Source organism: Convolutriloba macropyga, chromosome 12 (genome assembly GCF_964194025.1).
Source record: "Convolutriloba macropyga chromosome 12, txConMacr16.3, whole genome shotgun sequence".
Lineage (NCBI taxonomy): Eukaryota > Metazoa > Xenacoelomorpha > Acoela > Convolutidae > Convolutriloba > Convolutriloba macropyga.
In genome coordinates, this window is record NC_134479.1 from 35304313 (window position 1) to 35330709 (window position 26397).

General features: G+C 34.8%; 1 protein-coding gene across 1 annotated transcript; it reads right to left on the reverse strand.

Moving 5' to 3' along the window:
• Positions 1–388: 388 nt before the first annotated feature.
• Positions 389–24910, reverse strand: LOC142350388 (uncharacterized). Its single transcript, XM_075402236.1, has 7 exons — positions 24442–24910; positions 20703–20864; positions 11425–11572; positions 7256–7391; positions 3921–4036; positions 2951–3158; positions 389–1027 (listed from the first exon to the last, which is right to left on the reverse strand). The coding sequence occupies exons 1-7, from the start codon at positions 24465–24467 to the stop codon at positions 912–914; spliced, it is 912 nt and encodes a 303-aa protein (XP_075258351.1). The 5' UTR covers positions 24468–24910; the 3' UTR covers positions 389–911.
• Between the last annotated feature and the right edge of the window lie 1487 nt (positions 24911–26397).

The following is a 26397-nucleotide window of genomic DNA, read 5'->3' on the forward strand; positions in this document are numbered from 1 at the left end:
TATTTTCACGAAGTAGAAATTCAGTTTTAGGGTAATAATATTGCTTAAAATCAAATTTCGAAAACAATTTCTACACTATTGATCTACACCAGTACTTTGACCTACCTATCAAATTCAGATAAAACGTCACTTATCAGAAATCCCTATGTTAAGTTGATGAACTCCATCAAAGTTTCGCAGTAGACAGAAAGTTGTCACAAGATGTGATATGTTTTAGGTTTGTTCAGCTATAGCTAAGTTGGCACTTGTGTTAAACATTAGAGAGAGCAAAGATATGAATAAATTGTTATTTTATTACAACTTTCTTTTCGACAACTTTCTGTTAAAACTATGAAATTTAGATCTATTGCATCAACTTGGATTTTTCGTATTTGAACGCTTCGTTATATCTTAGTTTCATAGGAAGGGGAGAGTACTGGTGTAAGAGAGCAATGGTGTAAAAATTGTTAGCGAATTTTGACTTTAACCTGGAATCTTGTTACCCAAAAATCGAATTTTTACTTTGTAAAAATATGGGGTGCTAAATTACTGTTGCCGTTCAGTATAATCGACAAACTTCAGCTAAAATTGTTGTTAGCGCTTGACTAATTTTTAACCTTGATATTTTTCAACGAGACAGAATGGATAGATCCAAGTACGACTCCTGAACAAACATACTACTTATGTCTGAAAAACTTGAAATACTGTTTCAAGGTTGTCATCAGCGTTTTCGGTTTTCTTCGTCCTTCTATCGTGTTGCATCTGGTTCGATTTTTGGCTTCGGCAGGAGGCGAATATCGTGAAAGAGTTGGCAGCTGATATATGATAACAATTGCAATTCGTGTTTGTTTAGTGATGACATTGTGATACCTGATGTTTCAGTAAGTGACTGCCTATAGAAAACTATGTTGGGTTTAGTGAACATTTTCGGCTTAGAGAGACATGTTGGTTGCGTCGGTGGGAAGTGATTGGTCAGATCTGACAGATCCGTTGTAATCCGTGATCGTATCTTCGACTGTATCCTCTCGCCTCAAACTGCCACTCACTTCTAAAATGGAAGTCACTCGGAGTAACGATTTTAATCATCTTGCAAGAATCTGGCATGATTTAAACTCGCCCATTATTAAGGACAGTAAGAAAATCAATAAATTTTCTCGTGATCACGAAATATTTAAAATGCTGATGCTGTTACTGACAATCGAAATGCTAACATCACAATGGATTCTAATTAACAGGTGGTTTATAGTTTGAACTTCTCACATTGAAAGCGTTCTATGGTCATGCTCATTATCGGATTATAGGGCATTACTGGTCAAAACAGACCCCTTAATTTAGTTCAATTTCTCTTTTATTTTGGATCAGGGGAGTTCACTTGCGGAAACTTGCGCTAAACTTACACTAATCCATCAGTGTTGTCCACAAAGGGCTTTTAGGGCGGTTTAGTGGAAAAATACAAAATTGCCTACACTGACAGATTTTGGTCAGAACATTTTTCAATTTGTCAGTGCATGAAGAAGCAATTTTGCATTCTTTGAATTTCTCTAATGGTTGCCTGATAAAACACCCGTTGCCAAAATACCCAATGTGCCAAAACACTCAATGCCATTATAACCATTTTATTCCCTTTGATCTTTTTGTTCAATAATCCGATTAGAAATTAAAACTCCGTTTTACAAACATTTCTCAATTAAGCTGATATTTTAATCCCATGTTCGGTTGAGATAGTTTCATATCAAGTCCCATCCGTCAGTGTATTCACCATGACGCGTTTGTGGACAAGACTGACTTAATCCCCTCAAAATATTTCAATCCAAGCCAATTTAGCGAACATACGTGTTGTCCACGGAAATAATGTATTAAGATTGGGTGTAAAATCCACGTGCACAAATCGGTCAATTTTGCCCGATTTGGGGATCTGTATTGACCAGTTATGGGTAGAGTATGGTTGTTAAAGATCATTTTTCTGACGGAAGATTCAGAAAATAGCCATTTCTTCTGAATTTGACCGAAGCACAAGGAAAAACGTTCCGGAATTGATTGGCATATGGAGAATATATGCTCACATATAAAGAAGGCTAAATCTCTACTTCATCTAGGATGCTTGACCTCTTGGTTTTAGTCCATATTGTCCCCTAATATCGTTCTAATAAGTCTTCTAATAAGTCGAGTTCTCAGCTTCGGATGAGCATATGCCTTGGAAAAGTAGTTCAAAGTCAAGCTACAAAAACAATATAAACCAGGTTTGCGTTGCTCTGCTTAAAGCCACAGAACGGCTGGCCTTTAAAAAGAACCGCGCAGCAGCTCAAGATGTTAGGCTAGAGTTTGGAAGTGGCTTCAGCAGGGTCACGTAACCGTGCTTAAAAAACGCAACTCGCAAATTTGAAAATGCCAAACGTTCATAGAAGTCAATTTCTGGCTATGTATACGGGAACTTTTGCCATTTCAACTTATGACACTGAACATATTTAGACAAAAAAGCATTTTGTAACTTTTCTTTATGCCCCCCATCCAAGTACATTATGCTCCCCCAGTTGCAGAGCACGTGTCATTACAAGGTAAACCATTAAGAAAAAATATGGCACGTATGTCTGGATGTGCAAATAATATGCACCCACTAAGTTGGAGGGGGGGGGGGCTCAAACGGAACAGATCCAGCATTATAAACTTAAACAACTTGTTGATAAAAATAAAACACTTACGTGCAAATTTTAAAAAAAAACTGCAAGTCTGCAGTGCCAGAAGTTAAAATGTCAGAAGTTCCTAATTAGATAGTCAAAAGTTGATTTCCGTGAACATTCGGCATTTTAAAACGTGTGCGCTTGGTGTTTTAAGCAATGTTACATGACTTTGCAGAGGCCACTTCGAAATTCTGGCTTAAGATATCTCGATAAACACCAGTTCTCACTGACTTCAAGCAGAGTCACGTGACTTATACGTCTTGTGCCTAGAAAACATTCGTTTAATTATTCACCGGAGTCTTCGCACAATTGTGCTTGATCATCTTCATCGGTAAATTCCTCCTTTTTGCTCTCATCGTCCTGGAGTTCGTTCACATTGTTGTTGTGGTCCTCTCCTACACCTCCCCCCGAACTTGTACCCGCAAATCCTGTCTCTGCAATTCTATCATTGGCTTCGACAAGTCGCTGTGCACTCGACATGACTCGATTTTCTGACGAAACCTGATAATTATAGGTACTACGCTCAATTGAAGCAAAAGATGACACATCTTGTTTGGATATTTTATTCTTTATCTTGTTATTGATCTTCATTTTGACAAATTTGAAACATTTTTGCTAGATAATTTTTTATGAACATTCTTGAACTTTTGGGAATAAATTACAAATTCGGCACACATTTTAGACACATATTTTTAATGTAAGTTACTTTGTATTTTGATAGATATTTTATTATCTATTGAAGATATGAGCAAAAACTGAAGTCTTTGACAGTTCGCATATCAGAAAGATTGAGATGCCCCCAAAGAGATTATAAACAAACATGAGCAGTTTTCGAATTGTGTCATCGTAGCTATGTTGTCTGATATATTCACTTTCTAAAAACTAATTATCATCCTTTCCTTGGAAAATTTTTTAAAAGTACCCTTTTGTTAAAATATCTTCGTGTTTCTAATTGTTTTGTCAAGCCAAATGACCAATTTTCTTGCAATACACATAAATGTGGAGGTTTTTATGCTCGCTGTCCTGATGTTTTTGATCACCGTACAACATGTATAAGAGTTTGCGACAACTGCAACGTCAAATTTTTTGGGTAATTTCCGACTTTTTCCACTGCTAGTTGGAATTTATTTGGGGTTGGGGTGGGGTGCCATCACTAATCTGGTGCCATAAACAGAGTTGGCGATAATAAAATTACATTTATTTCATATCCAAGCTGTGATATTTTATTGCATGTTCTGAATTACAATAAGATTGTTTCGTGACCTGTTGTGGTTCTGAGTCTTCTACTGGCTCGTCTAATTGTGGATCGTCCATTGACGACGAGTAGTCTGGCTCGGGCTCCGGCCCCTCGTCGAATGTGCCTGGTTGGTTAATTGGGTCTAGAGTGGAAAAAAACTGATTAAGTTGTTTTTATTGATACCTGATCGAGGTTTCACCGCCAAAATAGCAAATTATTAAATATTGACTTTGAATTTTGAATGCGTTGAGATTATGTAACTTAAGCAGTGAAATTACAAAACATTCAGGTCTGATCTATTATTCCCCCCGCACGAAAATATAGCCCCTTCCCTGTACTATAAGTTATATGGCCACTGGGGACGGGGGGACTATAATAGAAAAAACCGGATTTTTTTGTTAAAAAGCAACTTTTCACTGCTAATCTTGAACAATTTTTGACAATTTTCTTGGTTCGGGATTTTCCTTTTTCAAAATAATAAGGAATTGACACCTCTGTCCGTATTGTAGATTTATGTAGAGTTTTATGGTTCAGCGCTGGTTTACTCTAAGACTAAGATCCGGGCCCCTTATAAGAGTTTAGACGTGCTGTTGGAGCAGAGAAGCAATAATACGTACTTTTTCACTCACAATCATCATTGAAATCGTTTTTCAGTAAAATGAAACTTCCAATATCTTAATGAGATCTTAATGATTCTTGAGGAAAACCTAAAGATATGTAAGAACTTTTAGGAGTCATTGTCTTGTTTTTCATGGACATTTAGATGATAATGCGCAAATAGAGTTTCTCGTGGAAAATTAGCTGAACAAGATCTTGTTAAGAGATCCTACATTTTGTCTAGGAAGTCATGATAACGACGAAATGTTAATTGTTGCCTGAAAGAATGCCAGTCTTTGTGTGTGTGCGTGCGTGTGTGTGTGTGTGTGTGTGTGAGAGAGAGAGAGAGCGAGAGAGAAAGAGTGACAGCGAGTGAGCGTGAGTGTTAGTGAGAGTGAGTGAGGAGCGAGAGTGAGTGAGAGTGAATGTGAGTGAGTGATTAAAGAAGTTCTGGATTCTCAAATTCTGTTAACTTAAGAAGAGAACACATTAAGTTGTTTTTTGCCTTTTGTAATCTGTTTGTTACATACCTCAAACACAGAAGCGTATCCACTTTTGCAGCTTCTCTCAATTTTTATTATCTAAATTAAAATCTATCGAAATGAATATCAATCTGTTTTTTCTCTGGAACGTTTGATAAATTCCTCACTGATTTTCAGCATTTTCTATCATTCCGACTGAATGATATCTAAATATTTTGATAATTGTTTTTCAAAATTAAAGAGATCCTAAATTTTGTAATGCTCTTCATAAACCTCTATCAGATGTCAAGTTTAAGAAAATTTAGGCTCAGCAAACGCTTCTCATTAGTTGCAACTGAATTGTTTAAAAAAATAATAAAGTAAGATTTTTCGTTGGAGCCAATTTTCAGTCCTCTAAAAATGGATAGTTTAGTCTTTACTTTTTTTTTGAATATAACTATTTTTTGGATGAATGGAACTTCAAAAAAAATCTCGTAACCCCGGCAGCAGCAAGATGTTTCAAATTGTATCTTGATATTGCTCGCTGTTCTAGAATAGTGCTTTTTATGATAGTTTCTGTTACGTTCGTGCCTTTTATTATTTCCTCAGTTGAAGTGTTCTGATGTATCAGGAAATGCATCTTCTTTGTAGTAGGTACTTAAAACCGCTCGAAGAATCCAAAAAGTGCTGACATAAACTGATTCTCTACATAAATTAACATGAAATGCTGATTGTGTTCAGCAAGAAATCAAAACGTTTCCTGATTCTCAAAGGATGTCGATTTCATAAAAAAGAGAAAACATTAAGTTTTTGGAACCAGCAGGAAGGTCTTTTGTTCTGGACTTTCTCCAAATTTGTTAAACGATGTGGTAATCGCTTATATTTATGCTTTACTCAATTCTTCCTGGATTAGCTGAAATACTTGAAAACCTATCACATGTAAATTCATTCTCTCCTTTTAATTATTTTTAATTGCTTGGGGATTTGATATGAAACATGTTGAATCAATTTAAAAGGGAAACTATTCATTATATTATTTAACTAATTCTTCGTCTTCTCCTTTCAATGCCAAAACTGAACAACTTTTCCAGCACAAACTGAACATTGTGCGTTCTTCCTGTAGTTTCCCCAAATTGTCTGTGCCTTGATTATGTTCGTCTTGACTTTATATCTTGCATAATTATTAAGTTATATTGCATATTTTGCAAATCTTGTCGATCCCAGCGAGTTTTTGAAATTTTTATGTGGAAATAAAAATCTACAAAAAGTACTTCCCATTTAAGCAAACATTATTGAATAAAAGAAGGTTTCAGTTTAATCTTGTAATTTATTGGAGAAAAATGCTTCAGATAATCAGACAATTTATACAAAATGGATCAAAATTATCAATCGTAGTGGTTGGTTTTTGTTTTCCTAAAGAAACTTTGTACTCATAAATGGCGCTCAAACATTTTCGCGACTTATGTTCTGTTAATGGGTTCGGATTGTTGATGTTTCACTGCATGTTTATGCATGTGTGTGTGTGTTTGCTCGTATGCGAATGTGTGCCGGTGTCAGTGTGTGGGTGCGCGCGCATGTGTGTGTGTGTGTCTGTTTGCGTATGTTTGCGTGTGTGTGCTTTTGTATGGGTGTCTGTGCTTGTGTGTTTTTGTCTGTGCATTTGTTTGCGTGTGTGTGTGTGTGGGTGGCCGCCGTATTGGCCGACAGGGCGTTTAGCCGACAACCAAAAAATGAGAAATTTAACCGACAATTTAAGTAAAATGAGAAATAAAACTTCTTCTGAAGCTGCGATTGGCCAATTTAAAACACTATTTCGTAAGCGGACACATATGACGCAATTTTTTCATCAACTAGTGTAATTAACGAAGGTCTATCCGTGGTCGGACCGTATTTTACTGCATCTGGCCATGCCTCGCGGGCCATGGCCATGCCTCAGCGGCCCGTGGGACTTGATATGAAACTATCACAACCGAACTACTGATTTATGGACCAATGAGACCTTTATGACCAATTGAAGTAAAATTTATGACGAATTATGATAAAACTGTCGGCTAAATTTCTCATTTTTTCCTTGTCGGCTAAACGCCCTGTCGGCCAATTTTTCTAGCACCGTGTGTGTGTGTGTGTGTGTGTGTGTGTGTGTGCACGCGCGTGTGTGTGTGCTTGTGTGTGTGTGTGTGTGTGCTTATATGCGCTTGTGTGTGCGTGTATGTGCGTTAGTGTACGTGGGTAAGTGTGTGTCATGTGTTGGAAGGAAGAAAGGATTTGACTTGATTGTCGTGGAATCCATCGATCTATGCTACCTGTGTGATATGCGGAATCGTTGTCAATGGCGTTGATGTTAGTTTGACTGTCCTGTTCTTTGTCAATCGATGCCTGATTGTAGAATCGGGCATAGAGACTTCGCACACCCGTGTTAGTGACCGAACAGTGACCACCCTTAAATTACTTTCGAATTAATGTTTGTACTGCTAATCAATTGTTTTGTCTGCAATTTTGATAAACAAGCTCGAAAGACCGATCAGTAATGATTGAACACTGATCAGTGGTCACTGAAGTCTGGAGTGGTCTAATCACAGGCAAAGTCTGCGGAAATGTCTGATCAGAATTTATTTCAGTTGTGGAATTAGTGAGCAAACTAAATTTTGTTTTTTTTTAGATCACAATCGTCAGTTCAGGTTAAATTTCAAGTAAATGTAAATGAAGAGCGATCAAAAGATCATAAAAATGAGTAGTTTTTTTGAACTTGACGCTGGAAATATTGACGCTGCGGAAAAATAAGCTGAAAAATATTTATGAGGAATGACCAAAAAATTGTAGCTAACTAGCTCAATAAGTACGTACATAATTTAAAGGCTTAGATTTTCCAAAATCTGATTATTGTTCCAACATTGTTTCAATCATGGGGTAATATATATGCGCGGCCGGGTTTTTCTTCAATCAAATTCCTCTTTTTTTGATCACGAGTTGCAGAGAAAAAACCGTCATTTTGAAGACTTAGGAGCCTAATTTTGATTCGTATAAAAAGCTCTCATTTTTCAAAATTTTCAAAAGCGCGAACAATTAAAAATTGAAAGGGAAAAACGGTGAATTGCGGAACAGTAGCGTCGGTTGTGAAGGGGCTTCAGAGTTTTACAGATAATAAAAAACCCATTTTCCATTGCAACATTTAACTTTGTTAATGAAATATCTCAAGATAGATTAGCATATCAAAAGTTAAAAAAACACTGAACTACCCGAGTATTTGCAGGTTTGTGTATAATTCCAGGCCGTGTTTTTTTTCAGATAATATATCAGATGAGTAAGTGTTACAATTTTAGAAAATTATTTTTTCAAAAGAGACAATGCACGTTTACAATCATTAAGGATAGAGAGAAATTACACGTATATTTATTACAAATGCAGACAAATCCAAAACTTGTTTTTATTAATTATTGCTTTAAAGAAATCACAAAAATTTTTGATGAAAAAGTAAGGTCATGAAATTTTACCAAAAGTATGATTATAATTAGCAGATTTCTCTTAGATTTCTTTTAAATGTTGCATTATTACATTGGCAGAATAAAAGATTTTTATGTAACTTGTTCAAAACTTCAATTCCTTTTCAGATTACGCTGTTACCGTAGCGTTTGCTCCTACTAACTGTTTGACGAAAAAATTTTCCAGTTCCCTGAAAATTATAGCAGTCAAAAATTGGTATCCAGGTTCCATTTGGACTATTAAATGCTGGTTTTTGATTAGTATTTAAAAGGCAGTGGTAGCAGGTTAATCTGTAGTCAAGCAAGAGGGGAAAAGTGTTTTTCCTCCAGGGGTTTAACATCTGTAGATGATTCAAATTTCGAACGATGATAACTTGCTTTTAATGCGCAGCTTAATCGTTTTTCTAAGAAAACAATTAAGCTGTTATCAATTGTGCTAGATAGTACGGCTGGATATTGTAAATGTCTAATTACTAAAAACTATAATCACAAGAGGAAATTGCTTTTGTGGTAGGCAGTCTCTCAAATTGTATAAGAACTTAATATTTTAAGCCATTTTTGAGAGCAGATTCTTAACCTCTGTTTGATAACTTCTGTGCTGAGCTAACTATCTATAGTTACAGCAAGATACTTCACTTAAGATTTCTCTTCAATTTTTTTTTATCTCGAATCTGTAGTGATTGTGGCTGATTCTTTCAGCCAAATACAATAAGTTCAGTTTTTTCTGCGCTAATTTTGAGTGCCAGTGACGCAAAGTAGTCCAGTGTAACTTCTATTGATTGTCCAAGTGATTCTTTTTTTTTAAAAAAATGTAAAGGTCTCAATGTGATGTCAAAAGAACAGTTTTGTCAGTGTATTGGATGATTTCACAAATCGTGTACATAAAGATTGAATAAAGGCGGTCCTAGAGCTGTATCCTCGTGACCCCATGATGTAATTGAATCAAGTCTGAAGTTTCAGCATTCACAATTACTCTTTGCGTCCAACCGTTTTTTTAAGAAATTTGATAAATTTTTCACGGATGAATCTTTGAATCCAAGTTTTTCCATTTTTTCAATAGTATCTTATCATTTATTGAGTCGTTTAGGGAGATCAAGAGGAGAACATGTAGTAAAATGGTTTTAATTCAAAAAATTGATTTCCAACGCGCTCAGTCAAGTATATTAGTGCGTGTTTTGTAAAACATTTTTTCCTGAAACCGAACTGTCTTTTGGTTAAAAAATTGTTTGCATCGAATAGTCTTCCATCTTCGCTTTGTATCGTTTTTCAATTTTGTTTTTTGAAAGAAGCAATATTTGGACTAAAAAGCTTATTTGGTCCCATTTTTGACTGAAAATAGTCAAATTTTGAAAATTTTCTTATAATTTCCAGCTGAAAAACTCGGATTGAACATTTGATCAACCCTCATCTATCTTTAGAGATGAGATCAATAACACTACCGCTAAAAGTTTTTAATATCTTTAATGACGAAAAATGATAAAAAAATGACGAAAAATATGGAAATTTTGTATAAAAACCGCAAAATATTGTCTACTATTCTCAAAATTTTAAACTTCGGTAACTCCCTGTAAAATACGAAAATCAAAAAAGTTTTTTTGATTCCATATGATACGTTGAACGGGTTTTCTATTGATTCCACTCGCAACTCTCTACGATGATTATATCGGTCGGCCAAAATTGTGTGAACAAAACAGACAGTGTATAGTTCCTCTCACCATTAAAGTGGGTCGGTACAATAACAATTTCTAGTCTGCCCTCAGTTTCATAATTTTCAAGGGTAAAAAATCTGACTAAGATGAGAATTCAGCAACGAAAAACAATACAAAACCAAACTTCTTGTACAAAGACAAAATACAATATCTTTTTAAGACGAACATCAATTAAATATAGAAAAACTTTACAATAACATTTCTAATCTTGATTTTTGACAAAATAGGTATTTCAATTAATCAATGGTAACGTTTTATGAACTTCGACACTTTTTCTATGAGTTCTTGTCTTCTAAGGACCTCAAAATTAAATTAGTAAAACTGATTTTTTTCTGCTTTGACTTGGCAATAAAGAAATCACAAATTAGATTTGTATATCCAAGAAATGAAAATGACATGAAAGAACGACGACAAATATGGATTCATTTTAATGATGTCGATGTATCATTTCTCAGAAACCTTATTGTTAATCTTTATTTTTTTGCGAGCAAAGACTGAAAATATCATTACACATTCTTGAGTTGATTTCAGATGCTGCTCATAATATGCTGTTAACTATTTTTGTTTCCCGAATTTTCTAAGACAAAATTTGACAAATTGTTGTTTTTAGTTGTTCCTAAAACACCAATAACACTTGTTGTGGTAACGAAGTTCCTATTTTTTTTGGTCCAACATGCGTTACTGCAAATGAATGTTTATTTGACACATAGTGAATACTGCGACGTCCTAAATTTATATAATGACGTTCAGATTTTTGGGTTTTAGTTTTCGACTCCCTAAGTGTAAAAATCTCCTGACTTTTTCCATCAACTAGAAAAAAATTTTAGGTAATGTACAGGTAGTTTAAAACTACTGATTGTTATTCCATTTTTCCGCAAAATTGATGAATACCCAAAATTTGATTTCAAAAACCATCGCAGAATTGCACTGTGTCAAGTCTGGTCATATCTAATTTTGGACGCACGAAAGTCTGGACATAGGCTCTTTTGAACGCACGAAGAACGCACAAATTTTTTCGAACGCATGAAAGTCTGGACATAAGTACGTTCAATCTGCGGCGGCCTGGACATAGACATGTTTTGTCTGGGACGGTCTGGACATATGGACTTTCGGTCTGGGACCTCAATCTGGGAAATACAACATGGGTAACAGATATTTTTAGTTAATGGTTTTTTACTTAATTTTTTTCACAAATCTTTGGTTTAATAATTGACTGAGATGTTCATATTTTTTGCATGCAGGAAATGCAGAGAAACAGTTAGGGATACATATAACGTAACATACTTTGTTGGAGACGTGACAACTTCCGAAAGTTGCCTCAGTAGGAATGTGCGACGACAATGCTGTGTTGAAGTTGTTTGTGACGTAACAGTTGTCGTCGTAAACTTCTCTGTTGCGCCATTTGTAGTCAAAGTCTTCCTTCACACTGTATCTGAACAAACAGAACTATATACTCAAAAGGGTTTTTTTGATCAGTCAATTTTGACTGATCGTTATATTCATCGTAGAGAGTTCTGAGTGGTATCATTAAAAACACGTCCTGCGCAGAATACGGAATAAAAAATATTTTTTAAAATTTAGTTTGCTAAAGCTAGTTATCGTGGTTTAAATTTATGCAAATATTACACCGATTTGCGGTAATTTTGGTCACGTTTTCCGGAATTTTTTACAAAAGTTTCGTCAATTTTGCTGAAATATGTAAAAAAATTGTAATTAGCACTGTTCATTTTATTTTTAAGGACAAAAACAGTATTGTTGACTATTTTGATTTAATTGTTTGGCTATAATATTGGCTAAATATTTCAAAACTTAGCCTTTTTCGTCAAAAATAAGCTTCTTTTTGTCCACTTTGATTAAATTTGCCGGAAGTAAACACCCACAAACAACTTACACAATTTTTTTTAATTACATAGGCAGCTATTCCTATTTGCACTTCCATTGAGAGTAGTCTGAAATTAAAATGTTGCCGTTTTTTTGCTAACTTTACTGTATCATTGTCAAAAACGGAGCAATTATTTTTGATCTTTTACCAAAGAAGTTATTTAGATTTATTGCATGCAGAACAATGGAGTGTCTTTAATGAACGAATAGCAAGTCTGGTCGTGGTCCAATCTTGACTGTTACAATCAAAAAATATTTCGAATTGTAAACAGTCGGTCTTTTTTTTTGAAAAAAAATTGATATTTTTTATGTTTAATTAAAGAACAGAACAATTCAAATCAAAGCCCATTGTTGACAGGTTCAAATGGCTTCCTATGCAATTCCAAATTAATGAATCTAGTTTCTTTTCTCGAAAAAATTTGGGCGCTTGACTTTCAAATGGCTTTCAAATGGCATAAACAATGGCTTGTTGAACTTTGCCACTATTTTTCTCTTTATTCGGCCAATTTGTGGCTTAGTGTCAGCAAGAAAGAATACTTCTTCTTCCTGTTTTTCATACTGATATAAAATTTACTTTTTTTGCTGTTTTAAGCGTTATGTTATGGTTTTCTGGTTTTGATAATACTAGATTTCACAATTTTTTTCTCATTTTCAGCCATTGGTCCATTATTCACGTTTCTTTCTCATTTTGTCACATTATCTCTTCATCGACAGTTCAAATATTACCTTATTGGCGTTCAAACTAAGGCAGAGTTGAACATTTAAAAGTTTTCAAAGGCATAGACTTTGGTTTTAACGGCTCCGACACCCCTTTCTCAAAGAATTTAATTGATTTTTTCCATTTGTAATTAACTCTCGCTTTACTTTGTCTTTTTAGTCGCATGATTTTTCCTGGATAATGAAAGTTCTTATTTGCTTCTTAAGGATGATTAAATGAACTTATAATCTGATTTAAGTAGATAGCTGAGGGCTTTCTGGACTTTAAAAAAACAATTGCTTTCAGTAATAGGACAAACACAATTTAGCTTCGAATTTTTGCTCTTTTTGTCTATGTTTTACCTAGTCCTGTTTTATACATGCCACATGTGACATTATTGTCATTGAGGCACGGAATAAGTGTTGAAATTTTAATGTTTTTGAAGAGTTTGTTATGAATTTTGTGGCTTTGACACGGTTTTTTCCGCAAAAATAGTAGACTAATATTTTTGCCTATATTTGACGTTCTTTTTCTAGACGTACGAAAACATTCTGAATATTTACAGGTCCCCAAGTGGTTCTTGTGGACGAATAAAGGAACCTATTTAATTATTTCAGTTTGCAGTTAATGGCTTTTATGACTTTGGAAATAATTGTTTTCGAAAAACACAAAAGATATACTTAATTTTGTCCTTTTTCTCTTTTTTTCTCCTTTTTACGTCTTCTCATTAAAGAGACGTCACATAATTTTTTTGCGTTCACGGAAGGACATAATTTAAATGACAAAAAATGGCTTTCCTGCTTCGACAGCCTTTTCTCGCAAGTTTTATTTGAATTTTTAATTATTGTCTCGATTTGTTGATCTTTTTGTAACCGCATAAATAATTGAATATTGACAGCTCTTAATTTCCTCCTGCAGAAACGCAACAACAATTTGGATGTTTCAAGTGCTATATCAGGGTTTTCATTACTTTGAAAGTAATTGATTTCAAAAACTTAAGCGAACTTTTTAACTTTGCTGTTTTTGTGTTCTTTTTTGCCTAGTTGTACCAAGTCTTTTCATGGAGTAGTCCTTTTGGGGTGGATCTTTTATAGTGAACTAAAAATTAATTTGTCTAGTTTTAGTTTTATCTGACGCTATTTTGACCTGGTTAATATATATATATATATATATATATATATATATATATATTTTAAAAAGTAGAAAAATTTGGATGTAATTAGCATTTGTTGTTATTATTGTTTGAATTTGTGGTTCATCTTGACTTGATCTCTTAATAATGGCTGGGCTGATCAATCTAATGCGGCTTTTTTTAACTCCCCTGATTGATTTGCGTTGGAAGCGGTCTATTTGTTCATACACCTTTTTTTGAAAAATACTTGAACTTTTGGGGGTTTTCTATTTGTTCCTCATTTGCTAGACAATTAAGTGAAAAATGTAGATGAGCGGGCTCGGAACTTTATGTGCGAACGCACATTACCGAGCCTCCTTGTTAAAAGTAAACATTGCAATTATAAAAACCCCTGTGGACCTAACGGCAGGTCACCGCCATTTCTTGATAAGCCTATTAGTCTAATATCAGTGCTGATTCAGAATTGCGCTCATTGGCAGTCTTGCACAAGTCATGGCCAAGAATGGTAATCTGAGAAAGCGGTTCAAATGTCGAATTAGCAGTGGAATCAATTTGCAAGTGTTCCCCGGGTTGAATTTTTCCGCCCAAATTGATGTAAGAGTGGGGCTGCAATAGGAGGATTTTTTAGGAAAATGCAGCTCAAAACTCTTACGTCTTTTTGGGCTGCATTGGGCTTCCAAGGGGGGTAAAATGGTGTAAGAGTGAGGGGGTAAAAGACAAATTAACCCCCCACTCTTACATCTTTTTGGGCTTCCAAGGGGGGTAAAATGGTGTAAGAGTGAGGGGGTAATTTGTCTTTTACCCCCTCACTCTTACACCATTTTACCCCCCTTGGAAGCCCAAAAAGATGTAAGAGTGGGGGGTTAATTTGTCTTTTACCCCCTCACTCTTACACCATTTTACCCCCCTTGGAAGCCCAATGCAGCCCAAAAAGACGTAAGAGTTTTGAGCTGCATTTTCCTAAAAAATCCTCCCATTGCAGCCCCACTCTTACATCATTTTACCCCCCTTGGAAGCCCAAAAAGATGTAAGAGTGGGGGGTTAATTTGTCTTTTACCCCCTCACTCTTACACCATTTTACCCCCCTTGGAAGCCCAATGCAGCCCAAAAAGACGTAAGAGTTTTGAGCTGCATTTTCCTAAAAAATCCTCCCATTGCAAAAATGACTTGTATGAGATAATCGTTGTTTTTAAAACCAATTTTAGGAAGGTAGACTTTAGAAATTGGCAATTACATCAATTAGATACGGTGTCGTAGAAAACTTATTACGGCCTTATGCGGTGCCGTACAAAGTTTTGTAAGTTTTCTAAGGCAGCGTATAAGTCTTAGTAATTTTTCAAAGTTTCCTCTAAGATAGTCAACCTGAGAAATCTGACAACGTGTTAAGTACTTATATCTCAGACCATCTAGAACGATAATTCCTTCTGATTTAGAACCCAATTGGACTTTTCCACTCCTACTTAGGCCCTCATTTTATTTGAACAAGTTCTTCACTATACTGAAAAACACTTTTTGTTAAACTGTATAAAGATGATATTTTGAGTGCGAAATCTGACAACGTGTTAAATACTGCTATCTCAGACCAACTAGAACGATGATTCCTTCTCATTTAGAACCCAATTGGACTTTTCCACTCCTACTTAGGCCCTCAATTTATTTGAACAAGTCCTTCACTATACTGAAAAACACTTTTTTGTTTTTAATGTGTAGTCATGGGGGGTAATTCATTGCAGCCCATTGCAGCCCACACTTACATGGCAATTTTAGTCGTGGGGGGTAATTCCCGAAAAGTCCTCCCATTGCAGCCCATTGCAGCCCACTCTTACATGGCAATTTCAGTCCTGGGGGGTAATTCCCGAAAAGTCCTCCCATTGCAGCCCATTGCAGCCCACTCTTACATGGCAATTTTAGTCGTGGGGGGTAATTCCCGAAAAGTCCTCCCATTGCAGCCCATTGCAGCCCACTCTTACATGGCAATTTTAGTCGTGGGGGGTAATTCCCGAAAAGTCCTCCCATTGCAGCCCATTGCAGCCCTCTCTTACATGGCAATTTTAGTCGAGGGGGGTAATTCCCGAAAAGTCCTCCCATTGCAGCCCATTGCAGCCCACTCTTACATGGCAATTTTAGTCGTGGGGGGTAATTCCCGAAAAGTCCTCCCATTGCAGCCCATTGCAGCCCACTCTTACATGGCAATTTTAGTCGTGGGGGGTAATTCCCGAAAAGTCCTCCCATTGCAGCCCATTGCAGCCCACTCTTACATGGCAATTTCAGTCGTGGGGGGTAATTCCCGAAAAGTCCTCCCATTGCAGCCCATTGCAGCCCACTCTTACATGGCAATTTTAGTCGTGGGGGGTAATTCCCGAAAAGTCCTCCCATTGCAGCCCATTGCAGCCCACTCTTACATGGCAATTTTAGTCGTGGGGGGTAATTCCCGAAAATTCCTCCCATTGCAGCCCATTGCAGCCCTCTCTTACATGGCAATTTTAGTCGTGGGGGGTAATTCCCGAAAAGTCCTCCCATTGCAGCCCATTGCAGCCCACTCTTACATGGCAATTTCAGTCGTGGGGGGTAATTCCCGAAAAGTCCTCCCATTGCAGCCCATTGCAGCCCACTCTTACATGGCAATTTTAGTCGTGGGGGGTAATTCCCGAAAAGTCCTCCCATTGCAGCCCATTGCAGCCCACTCTTACATGGCAATTTCAGTCATGGGGGGTAATTCCTCAAAAGTCCTCCCATTGCAGCCCAACTCTTACATCATTTTACCCCCTCTGAACAAATTACCCCCACACTCTTACATCAATTTACCCCCCATAGACAAATTACCCCCCCACTCTTACATCAAAATGGGAGGATTTTAGGGAGGACATTCGACCCGGGTCCTCAGGTCACGGATTAGATTTGATTGTTCAGTTGTTGCTAAGTAAATTATTAGCCTTGTGTTTCAACATGGATATATCCTTGTATATGTTTTTCTCAGCACTGATACAGATCTGCTGTTAGGTCCATGCCAGCTGCGAGGAACAAACCAGAAGACCAAAAGAAAATTTTTCAATTTTTTTTTATAAATCTTCGGATTGTTTTGTTTTATATGTTTGAATGTTTTTTATGTTTAAGAAACCACGGGCCATTAATCTGTTTATTTTCAGTACCAATTAGATCTTACTTTACCAATTAGATCGTAGGTTATTCCGACCCACTTTAGTAGGGGTAGGAGCTAGATACTCAAACGGTTTCATTGTTCATTCAATTTTCGCCGATCCATATATTCATATCAGAGAGTTATGAGAGGTATCATTAGAAAGCCCGTCAAGCGTAGAAAATATAACTAGAAAAGATTTTTTTAGATTGGTTTTTTCGAAAGAGCTATCTAGGTTTAAAGTTTTTTGAATAATTGAGTGATTTTCATTGTTTCTGTTCACATTTTCGGTATTTTTATGCAATTTTGTTGCCAATTCTGCAAAAAAATTACATAAAACTAGTTACAATAGTGTTGTTGGTTTTACCTCTAAAACCAAAGCAGTGTTGTTCAACTGTTTGATGCAGTTTTTTGGCTAAAATTTTTGCTTAAATTTTTTTAAAAAAGGCTTTTTCCCCATCAAAAATGGCACGAAATAGGCTTCTGTTGTCCATTTTGTTTAAATTTATACACACCTAAAAACTGCTGACATAATCTTTGTTAACTCCAAAGAAGGCAACGTTTACTTCTGTTTTCTTTGCGATTGTTGTTTGGATGTTCTTTTTTGCTAAAAAAAACTCGATAGTTATGCAAAATGCAAAATTTGTTTTTGATATATTGAATTTTTTTGTCAAATAAGGCATATCCATAATATCCGGAGCAATAAATTGTTCCCAATAGACTAATGGCAATAGAAAGGCAAATGTTGGCCTAATCGTTGCTTCCTCAAGTTCAAAGAATTCGGATTGTAAACAGTCGATGATTTTTTAAAACAATTTCGCATTTTCCCCATTTTTACTTTATTTACAAAAAAAATAATTAAAGTCGAAACGTACCAATGGCAGGTCCAATTGGCTTCCTAGGGATTTTCAGGGAAACCCATTTCGTTTTTTAGTCTAAAGCTTATGGCCTTTTTCTCTTTTAAAAAACATGTTTCTAAAATAAAATATAGGTTAATGAGCTTTGCGAATTTCTTCTATTTTTTGGTCAATTACTAGCATAAAGTCATCAAAGACAGGTCGCATGCGGTTACTGGTTGAAAAAAAATTAACACTTATTGCGGTTTTTACGTTTTAAGCAATGGTTTTTTTTTGCATTGATACTACAGGTTTTCCTTTAAAAAAGTTAGCTTTCGGAGATTTCGGAGCTTTTTACAGTATTGAAGTTCTTTTTTAAATCTTTTTGAATTATTGACAAGTCTTATGTCGCAATAGTGGCGCCTGAAAGATTTATTAAATGGATTATATTTTTAACTGCTCTGAGATTTTCTTCTAAAAGAATTTGATTTTTTTGTTTTTTGTCGTTATTTGTCGTTCTCTTTGTAGACGTTTTAAAGACTTGGATAATTGCAGGTCTTAGCCTCTTCCTATGGAATAGCAAAGTGAACTATTTACTGACTTTTATTATTATCAAAAAATTTTTATGACTTTGAAATCAAATGTTTCAAAAATTTATATAGATATATTTTTTAAATTTACTTTTTCGCTGTACTTTTCGGCTTTTTGTTACCTGTTCTCAATAAATACAAGTTGCAGATAGTGTTTAAGAAAGTCATATTTGAATTTATGCATCGTTTTTTGTTTTAACAGCTACGATACTGATTTTTCGCATAAAATTAAATTTTTTCGATTTTCGTCTTTCTTTGTCGTTATTTTTCTTGTCGAATGAGAAATACTACATAGTTACAGGTTTTGGCGGCTTCCTTTTTAAAAAAATGTTAACTTATCGCAAATTTTTTTGGTAGCTGAAGAATAACACGAATCATTTTTTTAATAGAAATTATATAATTAAGTAATTTTTAAATTCCCAATTTATTTTTTTTACTTCTTGTTACCTAGTTTCATTAATAACAAGTCGCGTATCAATTAATTGGTTTTGAAGAAGGGCAAAATTGAACATCTCTAAGGTTTTTAGTGCAATTCTTATTGTTTTAACGCCCTCAAGACCGGTTTTTTTGCAAACTGTTTTTTTAGGTTTTGATTTTTGTCTATTTATCGTTTTTTGTAGAAATATGACGTTTTATGATTAATGGCAGATCTTAATGTTTTTGACAACTGAAAACAATATTGGTGATATTGGTTTTGAAATCGGAATTGATATCCGATTCTATCTATAGTTTAGATATTTTTAAAATTAATTGTTTGTGAAAATAATGAATGTATTTTCTAGCTTTTCCAATTTGGTTCTCATTTGGTCTCATAATTGGTTTTCGAAGAAGGTGCTTCGACTCCATTTTCTTGCACAATTTAATCGAATTGTTGTTTTTCTGTTGAAATTGTCGCTTATATTTGTAGACCTTCGACATATTCTGGATACCGGCAAGCTTCATTGTCTTTATATTAAAGTATTACTGAGCGTAAATCTACTAAAGATTTCTATTGATGTCTAATGCTTTTCATTGACATTGTTTGCCTTCGAGAAAACTTAAACATATTCTTTTAGCTTTGTCGTTTTTGTTCATTATTGTCTGCCTGTTACCGAGTCTCCTCAAGGATTGTTTTCATGTTTTTTTTCTAGTCAATGGCAGACTTGTGTTTTAGGTTAAGTTTATTTGACACTATTTTGACTTTGTTATTATTTAGTTTTTTAGTTTTTTTTCAAAAAAATAGACATTGAGCTTTGGATGTAAATGTTTGTTGTTGTTATTTGGTTTTTTGTTTTTTTTTTTGCTTTATAGTCGTAATAATGACACGTGTCATCGGCTCATTAATGTGGCATTTTTTAATTTACTAAGCGATTTGAGTTGGAGGCATTTTTATTCATGCACCAAAATGAGAATTTTTGAAAGTTTTCTATCTCTTCCTCTTTTGGTAGACAATAAAGCCAAACTAGTAGATAAACGGGTTCGGAACTTCATGTGCAAACACGCCTTTCTGAGCCTCCTTGTTTCAATTTATTTTTTTTCACCTGATTGGGAATGTTAGCAATAGCTTCAACCTGGCTGCATATGTAAAGCTATCATTGAAAACATGAGTATACCCAGGTCAAGGTGCGCGTTAATTATCACACAATTTAAAAAACGCACAGGGGGATTTCGTTTTCTCATTACCCGGTCGGAGGGACCTTGTCAAAGTCTGCCTGAAAGCTACTCATTAACGATGTTGGTCTGGTCATTAACGAGGTTGTGTGGTGTAGTCGTTAACGCTCATTAGGAATATAGCATTATCAGATCCCTTGCACATGTTTTTATCCACTTGTTCTCTCTCAGGCCTAAACGAAGGTTTCGTGTTATACCATACTTTACAAATAACAAAGAAACACTTCTCGTCAGGCAAAAATTGCTTCCAATAGGCGTTTCAACAAATTCAACACAACTTCAACGATCACTTCTAAAACTGAAGAGAATGTGCTGCTAGTTTGAGAGATCTCTGACTTATGAACAATTGAAACTGTTTAAGTTATTGGGTTTTTGTAACTCTCAACTTTTAGTTTAAATGAGATAATGAAGAAAGTTAGAAACAAACAGATTTTTTAAAACGCAGTAAAGATGCAAAAACGAGCACAATTTTCAAAAAAGAGCTAAATACTGATCGTGGCTAAAACCAGCAGCTTTTTAAAACGAGCTAAAGTCTGATCATGGCTGATTTATGGTCTGGATGGGGTTGATCTTTAACGCGCACTTCACTAGGGCAGCTACACGAGTAGGAGTGAAAAATGAACTTTATATTAGTCCTCACCTGTTCCGTCGTCTTACAATTCCCCAGAACACGAGAGACATTCCCACTCCGAAAGCTAGCCACCCAACAGAGCAGCCAATTGGTCCGGAGCCCTGCCACAGTCCGGCTCCCCCCGAGCCATTCACCCCACCCCCACCCTCATCCTCTGATGTAATGTTCATGCTGAAATCAGAACAGAAATTTATGGTTAACATTATAGAATGTTGAAAGAACAGTTAAATGTTACTCAACTGAACATTAGATAGGGACATTTGTGAACAAGGATATTTGTTCACACATAATATTCCAACCCTTAAAATCATTCATTAATTTAAATTAACTCCTCAGTTAAACATCTCTTTATGGACTCTTCGTTGATTGCAAAGTTATAATCAGTTCAAATCATCAACAGATCAAATTGTGATTTCGACTCATCTTGAAATTGCAACACACACAATCGGGTTTTCATTACTGCAGTATAATCTTCATGACCAACTTAATTAATCATGACCCTTAAAATGATTAACAATGCATATAACTTTATAAACTAAAACTTGCTCTCGCCCTCAATGTTCATCTCAGTTTAAGAAGTCGAATCTTACTTCTTGGGGTTGTTGACGAGTCACTGTATAACAATTTGACGTTCTGCTTGTTTGCACAATTTATGTAGTGGTATGTTCTAAGAAAAATTGACAGCAGCTTACAAATAATTTGCAATCTCTCTCGAACTTTCTTTTGCCTATGTAAGCAGATGTGTTTTCTTTTTTTTTGTATAATTTCAGTGATATAATTTCACTGAAGCATAAAAATTTTGGTATGATTATATGATTCTTAGAAAAAAATCATTTGTTTTCCCAAAAAAATGTAATTTTTTGAGTTTGATTTTACTTTAATAAGCCTTGTAACCAGAAAAAGCTATTGAGTCTGTTTTTTGGGGAAGGGTTGGCTTTACATTCCAATAGTTAAAATATCAGTTTTATCAGCACAGCTGATAGATTGCCGGAAAATAGCCTCACTACCTTTAGATACGTGTCTTCTCAAACTACAGAAACAACGGGTACGATATAAAAAAAAATTCGAAGAAAATATTTTTCACAGAAATCTTGTGTTCGTGATTTAATTGGACTTATGAGACGTGGGAGTAGCCGCAAACAAATTAGACTTAAATTAATGCATTTTCAATTGACTTCAGTTCCTCTAATCAAAATTAGCAAATAATAATTTGAGAGAACTGAAAAGTCATTTTGAGAATGAGGTAAGTCACGTGTTACCGCAAAGATATCCACGCGAATGAACAAAAGTTTGTTCCAATGAGTTTGAAAACGACGTATTGCAGGTAATTAAGTCCAAAACTTGCGTGATTAAATGAGCAAAAGCTGACTTGAAAAAAAATGACAACATACTGTAGTAACAAAAAATTTGACGACAAAAGAAACACGGAAAAGTCTGGAAACAATTCAATGTAATAATTAACCTAAACGGCAGGAAATTACCATCAAGTGTGAAGTTTTTCCGCCATTGAGGTATTCTGTTAAAGTCAAACAAAATTAATTGAAAAAGCAAACTAATAAATTTAAAGATATTTCTTAATAAATCAATCAAGTTCTAAATTGAAAAATTTCTCCCCGCTTATTTTTTGACATACTAAATATCTGGATATACATACATGTATATATATATATATATATATATATATATATATATATTCTAGACAAATAACATTAAAGGAAAAAAAGTTTTCATTTTTTTTTCAATTGCAATTCATTTCATTTTTTTTTCAATTGCAATTCAGTACAGGTTGTGCAATAGTCCGGCAATTATATTTCATGCTCAAATTATGTTTGTTGGTTTTTTGTCACAGATTATACGCCACGTTAACCGACAATAAAAAACAAGCGAAAACTGAAGAAAAACTGGTTTAAAAAAATAGTTCTTCATTTCATCATTATCACACGCTGCCACCATTCGGCTAATTTTTCCTAGTAGCTATAGTCATATATCACCTCAACAAAGCACTTTTTCAGAAAAAGATATGAAAATGCGGAAACATAGACATAGCAGGCAGAAAGTTCACCTAATTTAAAAAGATTTTTTGAAAGTATTTAATCTATTGCTCATGGCATTTAAACCAATAATCATCAAGAAATATTAACTGGCAAAAACTCTTAGTGTACTGTGAAAACTTAAGAATATATAAATTTTTTAAAAGTGCCTAAGAAAGCAATCTGACTAAAAACAGCTCAAAATTTCATCTGAAGCTATTAATTTTTATAAGTTTAAAACTCTCTTACAGGTACAATACACTGATATTTGTGCAGATAACCATTTGAGTTGACATAACTGCTCAACAGATTGACCTAAACACTTTTTTCACGTGAGTCATTGATGTTTGCATTGACACTTAACAGAGTTAGAAGAAATGGAAGTTCAGCGTAACTTCTTACACTTAGAAAACAAAAGAAGACTAATAATTGCCCTGTTTAACTGTTGCAGCTCCTTAAAAAAACTTGAAAAAAGAGTTTTGATATTGGTAAAAATAAATATCAATGTTTCAAATTCTACAAGCTTACCTGACAATTTCAAAAACCTTGGCAGAAGTCTTTATTTTTTCTAGCAACAGAAGAATTAAAAAAAAAAACTATTGAACAGTTGATTCAGATCTTCCAATGACACACTTTTCAATGACACACTTTTTGTCCTTCATTGCAAAACATATAGGTTGACTAATGATGGCTGGAAAAAATTATGGGGCTTGTTTTAAGTACCTTACCCCTTTCTGTTGTGGCTCGAACAATTATTTTTGTAACGTAAATTTGGCGATACAGACTTTAATAAAAAAAGAAAGAACAAACCTTGTCAAAGTTCATGTTTTTGCGCCTAGTCCTGAATTCTTGAAACAAAGGGGTAGTAAAAATAACCAAGTAAAAGAGCTTAACGCCACCCAGGTCGAGGTTTTGTAAAAAAAAAATAATGTAAGATTAGCGGTGAATACCGTTGAAAAATTTTTTTCACCGCAAAGCGCCCGCATCTTTTAGCATTGAATGCAGTGAAAGCGGTGAATATTTGTAAGGTTTCAATTTTTTTTCACGGCATTCTGCTGATAACGCTGAAAATTTTTTTCCACCGCATTCTGCTGGTAAAAGAAATTTTTTAACGACTTAAGCGGTGAAAAAATCTTTCACCCCTTATGTTTTTTTCACCGCATTCATCGCATTGAGTGCAAATCTTCCATTTTTACTCAAACTCGCCGCAAATCTTACATTATTTATAAATTTTTAGCGGTGACACCTCGACCCGGGCAGTTGTTTCAATGGTTAGCTCACTAAGTTTGAGGATAGTGGCTCCAATATAATCTTGGCTATCTTTCACATTAGTTGCTTCAGTTCAGTTTAGGCCCTTCAAATAAACATAACAAAACATGAACTTGTTAAATATTTTTTGTTGAAGAGCTATTCATTCACACTTTTGAAAGTTGATATGTAATTGCTCTTAAACACGAAACTTCTAGAAATTATATTGTTATTATTTGCTGTTAATTAGTCAGTCAGATAGGTCAGTTTAATCGATCATGAGGGTTATGTCATTTTACCATTTTACTTTTTTCCAGGTAGATTGATTAACACATCGGAACCCCCCCTTGCCATCTATGATTTTTTGCACTTCCGTTTTGGTTCTTTATCGATCAGTACAACTGGGCGGACCAAATAAGGTAAAAAATAAACCAAAATTTTGTTACAGAGTAAAGAAATTTTCTACTTACTCTGTGAAATTGACTGTTATAATCATGATATGGAATCACTGAGTAAGAATAAATCCTTTTTGTGAGAAAATAATCCCGATGGAATATCGCAAACCAATAATATGCCAAATTTGAAAGTTATTTAAATATAATTCCCATTTTGTGAATTGAATTTTAAGCTCAAAAACTGTGGGTTTTTAAACGACCAAATAATAACGTAAAAATACCATTGCTGTTTTAAGCGTTTTAATGTTTTAGTGTAACGGTAATAACATACGTAAACTAATACGTATTAAAATGGGTAAATTTGCTCCTTTTCTTACGAAAAATGATGTGTGAAAAAATTTAAAGGAAATGGAACATCGCTGCCGTTCCTATACGTGTACAGTGCAACTATAGCCCAGTACACCGACAATATTTTACAGCATAGTATAATGTTTTTATACGTTGTTAAGGAAATTTTTTGACGTTTTTAGCGGCCTTTATTTGGTTTATTGCGTACTCGCCACTCGTGCTTTTGGAGCTAAAATGTCAAAAAGTCGATTTCCTGCCGAAACGGAAACCAAAAGGTGAAAAAGAGAACATTTAACTAAAAATAAAAAGGCGAAAGTTAATCAGTCTTCAATCACTTGGGTTTTTTTTACAAAATATAAGAAAGTTTTATCATTCGCTTGCCCGCGCTCGCTTCCTTTTGGGAATTTTTGTCTGTTTCCAATAAAAAAGGAAAGCCAAGTTCAAATTATGAGTGATGCCAATTAAATTTCAACTGAATTAAACTTTTTTCTTTTAATTAAAAAGGATAGATTTTTCCTTGTGTGAACACATTTAGATTGAGGGAAACTGCAATGTGATATTGAAGTGAAAAGTAATGCTTTTCAATCTCTAGAGAGCTTCGCTGTGATAAGGTATCAATTTCTCCGTCAGAAAATTCTAATTTATCTTAGAGTGCTAAGTAATAAGAGATCAAATTTCCTGTTTTGCTTTCTCATTTAGTGATAACTTTTTTGGAGGAAAAATATGATAATGGATGGTTAGAGGCCTTTGAGGTTATAAGGGAATCTATATATAGATTCATTGCAGGGTTTTTTTCCTTCTCTTTATAAATCGACCTCTATTATACCTTTGCAAGAGTTAGCTCTATAAATCATTCCCATTCCTAAAAAAATTCAATCAACAGTACGAAACCCAGTTTCGGCATTCTTTGAAGTCGAACTTGATTCATTGATGACATTGCTTCATAATGTGTTTCACGGTGTGCGCGGTTTTTCAAACAGATGAGATAACATTAACTGGTTACGTAGGAATTTAAAACTTTTCCGTTGCTTATTTTTTTCAAATGCAGAACCAAGTAATTTTACTAGCTCGTAGGTCATCGTATGTCTCAGGTTTTGTTGGATAAAAACTTTGGGACGTTTTCAACAATCTCTCCCCTTCGCAAAAGGATGGGGATTGTCGAGCAGAGCTTACGCAAAGAATTTTTCGACCAATCAGAGTAAATAGCTTACTGTTCATGCATACGCCTAGTATGTTAAGCAGAATAGAGTACATGAAGCTACGCTAGGGTAATTAGCCGAATTGAAATATAAAACGAAAAGAATCCGGCTTGCTTGGTGCTGCTCCCAGTTTTACCGCTATAGCAGTCGCACGGTTTCTGGATTACATCCCCGGACATTCCAGAATAGGTATCTTGTAAGAATCGTACTATTTTGTACAAACTAGTAAAAAATTTAGTACGATTAAGTAAGATTTCAGCCAGACACTTATTCGTTCGTACTAGATAGTTATCTTGTAAGATCTTGCAAGAAAATTATCTGTCAGTGGTAATTCAGTCTGAAAACTTGCAAGAACTTGCAAAATTTCTTACTAAGTATACAGAATCTTGCAAGATGAGTTTGTTCGAAATAGTACGATTCTTACAAGATAACTATTCTGGAATGCCCGGGGTTCCCACATCTCATGAGACACATGGCCCTGAAA

Excerpts from the sequence above, each read along its gene's own strand:
- LOC142350388 (XM_075402236.1), bottom strand. The coding sequence starts at position 24,467 with ATGATTATAACAGTCAATTTCACAGA. Across the intron at positions 11,573-20,702 it reads ATTGTAAGACGACGGAACAG|ATACAGTGTGAAGGAAGACT; the intron begins GTGAGGACTAAT and ends CTGTTTGTTCAG. Across the intron at positions 4,037-7,255 it reads CGATTCCGCATATCACACAG|ACCCAATTAACCAACCAGGC; the intron begins GTAGCATAGATC and ends TTTCCACTCTAG.